General features: G+C 37.6%; 1 protein-coding gene across 3 annotated transcripts in view; it reads right to left on the reverse strand.

Moving 5' to 3' along the window:
* Positions 1–7,653, reverse strand: part of STPG2 (sperm tail PG-rich repeat containing 2) — a 639,089-nt gene extending 631,436 nt beyond the window's left edge. For all 3 annotated transcript variants that reach the window (XR_468392.3, XM_007495708.3, XM_056803311.1), the window contains exon 1: positions 7,129–7,653. Coding sequence is in view for 2 of the 3 variants with exons in the window: in XM_007495708.3 (XP_007495770.2) it covers positions 7,129–7,234 (106 nt within the window). In the remaining variant the exon portion in view is untranslated. The remainder of the gene's footprint in view (positions 1–7,128) is intronic.
* Positions 7,654–9,005: the final 1,352 nt, after the last annotated feature.

The raw sequence follows: 9,005 nt of genomic DNA on the forward strand, positions 1-9,005 counted from the left end.
CAGGGCTAAGGGGAAATTACTGAGGAGAGACTCTAAATGAACACTCTAGTGCAAATACCAACAACATGGAAATGGGTTCAAATCAAGAACACATGTGAAACCCAGTGGAATCATGAGTTGGCTATGGGAGAGGTGATGGGAGGGGGTGGGGGAGGAAAAGAAAATGATCATTGTTTCCAATGAATAATGTTTGTAAATGACCAAATAAAATAATGTTAAAAAAAGAAAGAAAGAAAGAAAACTACCCTGGTAGTCTTGAACAAGAGAGTAAAATAGAAATTAAAAGAATCTACAAATTACCTCTAGAAAGAAATCCCCAAATAACAACTCCCAGGAATATTATAGCTAAATTCCAGAGCCCCCAAGCTCCCTAGAAAATACTGAAAGCAGTCAGAAAGAAACAATTCAAATACCATGGAGCTACAGTCAGGATTACACAGGACTTGGCAGCCTCCACCATAAAAGGATTGGAAGGTGTGCGTGAAATATGATATTCCAGAAGGCAAAACACCTAGGTTTACAACTCAGAATCACCTGTCCAGCAATACTGAATATATTCTTTCAGGGAGAAAAGTGGTCATTTAATAAAATAGAAGATTTCCAAGCATTCCTGATGAAAATACTAGGCCTAAACAGAAAATCTGATGTTCAAACACAAGACCCAACAGAAGCCTAAAAAAGTAAATAAGAAAGGGAAAACTTATGGGACTAAATAAGGCCAAACTATATGTAATTCCTAAATGAAAAAAGAATATTTGTAGTTCTTAAAAATTTTTATTAGTAGTAGTTAAGAGTATACATAGACTGAGAGTATGGAAATAAGCTGATTAGGATGGCATGATATGCAAAAAAATAATTAAGGGATGAAAATGAGGATTGCACTGAGAGAAAAGGGAAGGAAGTGATGGAATGGGGTAAATTATCTCACCTAAAGAGGTGTGAAAAACTATTACAGTGGAAGGGAGGATGAGTGTGGTGATGGGCAAAGATTAAATCTTACTCTCATAGTAACTGGCTCAGAGAGGAACCATACTCAATGGGGTATAGGATGCTACCTTACCCTATAGAGAATTAGAAGGGGAATAAGACAAGGACAGGGGAGTGATAATAGGAGGGAGGGGCATGTAGGGAAAGGGTGATAAAAAACAAAACAACAGAGAGGAGGGGTACAGTTAGTAATCATAACTGTATGAATAAATTCATCCATAAAATGGAAGCAGAAAGCAGAATGGATTAAAAACAAGAATCCTACTATATGGTGTTTATCAGAAACAGATCTGAGGCAGGTAGACATACAGAGAGTAAAGGTAAGGGGCTGGAGCAGAATTTATTGTGCATCATCTTAAGTAAAAAAAAAGCAGGAGTAGCAATCATGATCTCGAAGCTAAAAATAGACCTAATTAAGAGAGATGATGGAAATTACATATTACTAAAAGATACTATAAATAATGAAGAAATATCAATACTTTGATATAATAATAATCAATACATAAACATATATGCACCAAATGGTGTATAACTTCTAAATTTTTAAAGGAAAAATTAAATTAACTTCAGGAGGAGACAGTAAAACTATACTAGTGAGGAGCCCCAACACCCCACCCCTTTCAGATCTAGTTAAATAAAGAAAATGCACAAGAAAGATATAAAGGAAGTAAATAAAATTTAAGAAATGCTAGAACTACTAGAGCTCTGGAGAGAACTGAATGGGAATAGAAAGGAATATACTGCTAGGAGCAATCAAGCCACAATGTCTTGACAAGGTCACTCGTGGAAGCCAGGAGGTCACAAAGTGAGTTCTTAAAAGGATGGAATTGCCCACTCAGCCCCCTCTATATGACTTCTCTCATCAACATCCTATACTAATGGAACTGACATGATTATTGTCCTCTCTCTAGTCTCAGAAAAAGTAATATAAGAGCAAAATGCTTGTACACATTTCCCTAAAATATCACCAAAAGATCAGACTCTCAAATCCAAACCCAAAAGACCATCATAGGTTAACTTTTGCTTAGGTATATAATTCCCAGAAAAAGCTGTGCCCATCTAGGCCAAGCCCATAAAATTCCCTAATCCCCTGTACAAAAATTTATTCTCCTAAAGCCAGGACATCAATCATAAAGACCTATACAAAATGTTTTGGTACACCATGCTTCATCAGTGACTTAATTCTACCAACCACAACCCTCCTTGGAAAACTCCCTAACAAACCCTTAAAAATGATCAGCCTAATATTAAATCTGAATTGTGTTCTCAGTGCCACTCTGATCTCTTAACCTCACTGCTATGATTGTTGAATTGTCTCTAGAATTTCTGATTATCTATTTTTATTAAAGGAAATAAGTGATTTTTCCTTAATTGTCTGTAAGCTCAAAGTTCCTCAGAGGTTAATGAGAAAACTAAGCCACCTGTGACAAAATAATTTATCTTGTATAGAACCTTTGTGTTTCCTGTCATAACCAATGGTTACCATACAAATGTTTACAATGTCAGAATGTTAATCAAACAATTTGTTGAAAGTTAATGTATAACTTATTCAATTTTCTTTACTAGAATATGTATGTTGAATAAAGCAACTGTGTGCCAAGAAAATAGGTAAAAATAAAGGCTAAACCTGGGCATGGTGAAGCAGCCACTTCATGCAGAGCATGCCCCAGACAGAAACATTTACACAGAGCTGCCTTCCATCTCTCATTTCCACCTATCCACCACACCTCCCAAGAACCCCCTGGAGCCGCAAGCAGGGCTGGACCCTGACCCATGACAATATACCTTCTTTTTCATGGCTCCTACACAAAAATTGACCATGTATTAGGGCATAAAAACTTCAAAACCAAAGACGTAAAAGTAGAAATGCATCATTTTCAGATCATAATCCAATAAAAATTATAATCAATAACGCTCCATGGAAAGGGAAATAAAAAAATTTATTGGAAACTAAATAATCTAATTCTAAAAAGGAGTGGGTCAAAGAACAAAGTATAGAAACAATCAATACTTTTATTAATGAAAATAACAATGAAGACACGACATATCAAAATTTATGGAAAACAGCCAAAGCAGTACTTAGAAGAAAACATATCTCTAAACACTTACATTAATAACATAGAGAAAATGGAGATCAATGAATTGGTCATGTAACTAAAATATTAGAAAAAGAACAAATTTAAAATCCTCAATTAAAGATTAAATTGGAAATGCTAAAAATTAAAGGAAAAATTAATAAAATTGAATGTAAAGGAACCATTGAACTAATAAATAAGAATAAGAGTTGGTTCTATGAACAAACAAAATATACAGTATTGGTTAATTTGATTTTAAAAGGGGGATATGGAACATGAATGCATTGTGGGGGGAGTTGTGAACTGATTCAATCATTGGGGGAATAATTTGATCTATGTCCAAAGGGCAATGTCATTACTAGGTTTATATCCCAAAAAGAAAAAAAAAAGGGTGAGAAGGATCTATGTATCCAGAAATATTTAAATCAGCTCTTTGGGGGGGGGGTGATGGGAGGTATAAAGGTTTGGAAAGTGAAGTGATACACATTAATTGGGGAAAGGTTGAATAAGTTATAGTCTATGATTATAATTGAATATTATTGTGCTGTAAGAAATGACAAGCAGCAAGAGCTCAGAAAAACCTGGAAAGATTTATACAAACTGAAGCAGCATGAAATAAGCAGAACCAACAGGGCAATGGACAATGGCAGGAGTACTTTATTCTGAATAACAGCTATTCTCAGCAATATGATGATCCAAAACTATCCCAAAGTACTCATGATAAAAAATGCCATCTACTTCCCGAGAAAAAGAACTGAGAATCCAAACCAAAGAAAACTTTTTTCATTTTCTTACTTTTTTTCTATTTGAGTTTCCTTTCAAAAAAAAATATCAATTTGGGGAAATGTTTTACATGGTTGACATGTAAAATCTATATGACATTGCTTGCCATCTCAAGGAGGGGAAGGAGATTAAGGAGAATTTGGGGCTTAATATTCTTTGAAAAATGTTGGAAATTGTTTTTACATGTCATCAGGGAAAATAATATTTCTTTAAATTTTTTAAGAAAAGATCATGATGGCTTGGAAAAAGAATTAAAAAGGGACTAGATAGCTTGGCACAAGAAGGATAAAACTTTACCAAAGGAACAAACTTCCTAAAAATTAGAATTAATCAAACTGAAGCCAATGGTTCCATGAGGCAACAAAAATTATTAAAACAAAGTCAAAATATTGAAAATATAGAATAAAATGTAAGGTATCTTAAAACAAAAATAATTGCCTTTGAAAACAATTCAAAGAGGGGGAAATTAAGAAACATTGAATTAAGGAGTAGCCAGTTAACTCAGTGGATATACAGCTAGGCCTGGAGACAGAAGCTCCACCAGAATCATAAGGTTCAAATGCGGCCACAGACACTTCCTAGCTGTGTGACCCCTATTAGTTTACTTAAACCCTGTTGTCAAGCCCTTACTACTCTTCTTCCTTAGTAGTACTAATACATAGGATCAGAACATTAATACACTGCTAATGGAGTTGTGAACTGATACAACCATTCTGGAGAATTACCTGGAACCATGTCCAATAGGCCATCAAACTCTGCATACCTTTTGATCCAGCAAAACCAATACTTGATTTGTATCCCAGCAAGATTATAAATGAGGGAAAAGAACCTACCTGTACAAAAATACTATAGCAGCTTTTTTGTCATAGCAAAGAACTAGAAACTGAAGGGATGTCCATCAATTGGAGAATGGCTGAACAAGTTGTGGTATATGCTTGTAATGGAATACTATTATGCCATAAGAAATGACAAACAAGAAGATCACCCAAAAAAAAAAACTGTAAAGAGGTATATGAAGTGATGCAAAGTGAAGTGAGGTGAGCAAGGAGAACATTGTACACATTGTCACTATCGCAATAATGCATGATGATCAGCTGGGAATGGCTAATCAATAAAGTAGGGATACAGGACAACTCCAAGGGGCTCAAGACAAAAATAGGTTATCTACTGTCATAGAAGAAAGAGACAAAAGATGGAAACTGGAAGCAACTTGAAGCATACCATTTTTTACTTTATTTCCTCCATAAATTTTTCACCAGTATAAGCAATATTTGCTTTCTTCCAAACCATGATGAATATGGAAATCTGTACTATATGATTATATATATATATATATATATATATATATATATATACACACACACATATATATCACCTATATCATTATACCTACCTTCTTGGGGAGGAGAAATGGGAAGGAGAGAGAGAACATGGGTTGCAACATATCAGAAAACAAATATTTTTAAATCATATTGATATGTAATCTAGAAAAAATAAAAATTTATTTTAATTTTAGAGAAGAATCAAATATCTAGTATTGATTCTAAGATGGAAAGTAAGGAGGAAAGAAGGTAGGGAAGAATATTGAACTATGAAAGTCATAAGCAAAAAAAAGGGGGGAGGGAGAGCCTAGATATCTTATTTCAATAAATCTTAAAAGAAAACTGCTCAAATCTCTTAGAACCAGAGGGTAAGATAGAAATAGAAAGAATCAATTAGTTACTTCCTGAAAGAAACCTAAAAATGAAGACTCCTCCCTAGGAATATCAAGAGCCAAAATTCAGAATTTCCAGGACAAAGAAAAAGTTCAAGTACTGCAGAATCAAAGTTAAGATCACAAGTTTTAGTGGTTACCCACTATAATGGAGTACTTAGAATACAATACTCCAGAAGGCAATAGATATGGGATTCTAGTCAAAAATAATCTACCAATCAAAAGTGAGTATAATGAAACCAGGTAGGAAAGGGTGGTTTTGTAAAGTCTTGATCTGGGGAAAAGAATAAAAAGAAAAAGGGAAAGAATACAATGGGGGAGGGGAGAATTGAAGGGGGAAAGGAGAAAGGCAGCTTAGAGGACACCATCTTACATAATCAAAGTGTATAAGTAGACATCTATACAGACAAGGAAGAGGGTGAAGGATGTTGACAGACACTTAAACCTCATTCTCAATTGGTCAAAAGAAGAAAGAATATATATAGACAGTTGTGTACAGAAATACATTTCACTCAGCAAAGAATAGGAGAGAAAGGGGAGAAGGGGAGAGAGGAATCAGAGGGGGTACAGATTAAGAAGGGACTAGTATTTAGGAAATGGTCTTGATGATCAAGTAAATTAGTATTTAGGAAAGCAAATTCTAAATATGAACAAAAATATCTACATATCTAACTCTTTTTGAAGTGACAAAAAAAAAATTGAATCCAAGATTATCCCCATAAATTAGGGAGTGGATACAAGTTATAGTATATAAATGTGATGGGAAAATATTGTGCTTGGCTTATATCAATGTAATTATATCACACAAATGGGAAGTTTGAGGCCCAAAAAGATTGAGATTTACCCTTAACCAAAAAGATGGTAAACAGTAGAACATATAAAGATTTCCAAAAAGATGGTAAACAGTAGAACATATAAAGATTTTGCTATTAACTATCTCTTCAGACCTAACTTTTAAAAAGTGTTTTTCCAAGAATTGTAGTGTTTATTACTAATTCATCCATACTCTTCACTTTACTCCCAGCTCACTCTCCTATCTTTTCAGCAGCTATCTTGTGCCTAAAGATACCCATCAATGATTGCTGAGTCCCTGCCTAAGAGTGGCATATCTTGAGAGGGAACCAATTTCTAATACTCCAAAAAATAGTATCACCAATAATATGGTATTTTAAGATCTGTGCAGCACTTTACATATAGTATAAATTCAATTTTGGACATTTCAAGTTTTAGATGTCTAGAAAACATCCAGTTTGAGATGTCTCATAAGTAGTTGGAGATGCAATTGAGGTCAACAGAGAGGTTATGGCTGGATAAGGAGTTTGAGAAGTATCAGCATTTTGTTGTTCAATCCTGTCCAACTCTTCACAATGCCATTTGGGGTTTTCTTGGCAAAGTTACGGGAGTGATTTGCCATTTCCTTCTGCAGTTCGGCTCCTAATGGGCTGGGATTGCATTGTTTGCCATTATCCTTATCAAATGGTTCTAGATGCTCCATGCTTGCTAGGGAGATTAGTGTGGGGCGACATACTTCAAACACGAGGCTTCAGGACTGCTTTCTTCCTCTCTTACCTGCCACTTCGTGCTTCTTGGCCACCTGATAGGAGCCAGGCCCCACGTGCACGTCAGTGCTGGTGACATTAGCCAGCGTAGTCTCCCGAGGTGCTCGGTCATACATATCGGGCTAAGCTGAAGACACGGTGGGGTGGGGTCAGAGCAGCTTCAGGAGTGGGGATGGTTCGCACGTGTGGGACTAAAGGGGAGGCAGGCGGGGAGCAGCTCCAGAGCCCACCGGATGATGCCCTTGTCCGGCCCCGACTCCGCCTCGCTCAGCTGGGTCCGCACATTCCACTTCCCAAGGGGTATGGCCAAAGGCAACAGGCTTAACAGAGGTGTGCCAAAAAACAACCACCTGAAAATATCCCTCCCCAGAAAGCCAAACAGCTCAGCGAGGGGTGGACAGTAGATTCCACAAAATCTCGCTTCTAGTCTGGCTCTTGCTTCTGACCTTCCTCTCTCCTTCCCACCCTCCTTTCAGGAGGGAAATGCTACTGGGGCGGGATCTGAATATGGAGGAGAACGGAAAGGGGGCGGGGCCTGGCAAGTGCAGTCGCTCCCTCCCCCGACCAGGGAGGTGGGGCGCACGCGGACCGCGAGGCTAAGGCTGTGCGCAGGCGTCCAACTGACCTGCATTAACCGCCCCTCTTACTGCTGGAGAAAGACCTATCAAGACGCGGCAAGGAAGAGTAAAGACGAAGAAGGGGAGAGAGAAGGGTAGAACATCCTTGCGGCTCGGCCCAGAGAAGTTAGCTCGGAAGGAGCCTCACCCCCGATCCTGCGCCCTAGAGCTGCGCCCCCAGTGAGCTGGGGTAACAGCAGCCCTTCTCTGATCCACCTCCATCGGGAGGGCCGAAGCCCACGTCCTCCCCGCTCCCCCCCAAGTCTTGGCCACGAACGGGTCCATAGCACACTGAGGTCTTGGGATTCTTTTTGCCTGCAATATTCCTGATCCTCTCAGCTGCTAATGCCACTCAATATGTGTGGGCAGATATTTGTTTCCCCCAAAAGAACGTAAGCATCCCGAAGGCTTGAATTTGCACACAAAGTGTACAGAACATAATTGATACTTAATATTAGTTGGTTAATTACCTCATCAAAAGGAATCTGTTATCAGACTCCAGCCTTGCTGATGACGCCCTTTTGTTTTGTTTATTTACACCCTTACCTCTAACTTAAAATCGGTATGGGTTCCAAAACAGAAGAGCAGTAAGGGCTAGGCAGTGGGGTTCAAGTGACTTGTGCAGAGTCACACCGCTAGGAAATACATGAGCCCCGATTTGACCCAGAATCCCAGTCTCCAGGCATGCTCTCTACTGAACCACCTAACACCTCTGTATGCTGTTATTTGGAGGGCCTGGAGCTCCCTTTTCAAGTGTCAAAATCTTAACCTATTCTCTAAAACCTATAGTCCAGCAACTCCCTGCCACTAGGTTTTCCCTAAGGCTGTTGTAGAGTATGGTATTATCTACATTTGCTACATTTCTGCAGTCTATGTTAATGTACAGGTTATGGCATTCAATATGCTAACATCCTTCTCTTTTTGTTTTTTTTAATAAAAGATTTTATTCCCATGACTTTCTTCCCCCTTGAAAGTTAAGTTTAAAAATGGAAAGCAAAACAAAACAATGTTCTAAAAATGATAAAATTTCAGACTGTTTCTGGATATATCCAAAAGGGGGGGGGGGGGGAATGACATGGTTTTTTTCCCATTTTAAGAAGTTTTTCTGAAAAGAGAGGCTAGGAGGAAGACAAATTTTAATTTAGAAGTATTCTCATACAATTCTCACCAACTTTTAAGTCAAAATGAGAAATGAAGTTCTTTAAATGCTTTTTAAGTAAGGTCCTCAGATTTCAAATTTATTATTTCTATCAGAATGCTTAGATTCCTT

This window comes from Monodelphis domestica, chromosome 6 (genome assembly GCF_027887165.1).
Source record: "Monodelphis domestica isolate mMonDom1 chromosome 6, mMonDom1.pri, whole genome shotgun sequence".
In the NCBI taxonomy this organism is placed as follows: domain Eukaryota; kingdom Metazoa; phylum Chordata; class Mammalia; order Didelphimorphia; family Didelphidae; genus Monodelphis; species Monodelphis domestica.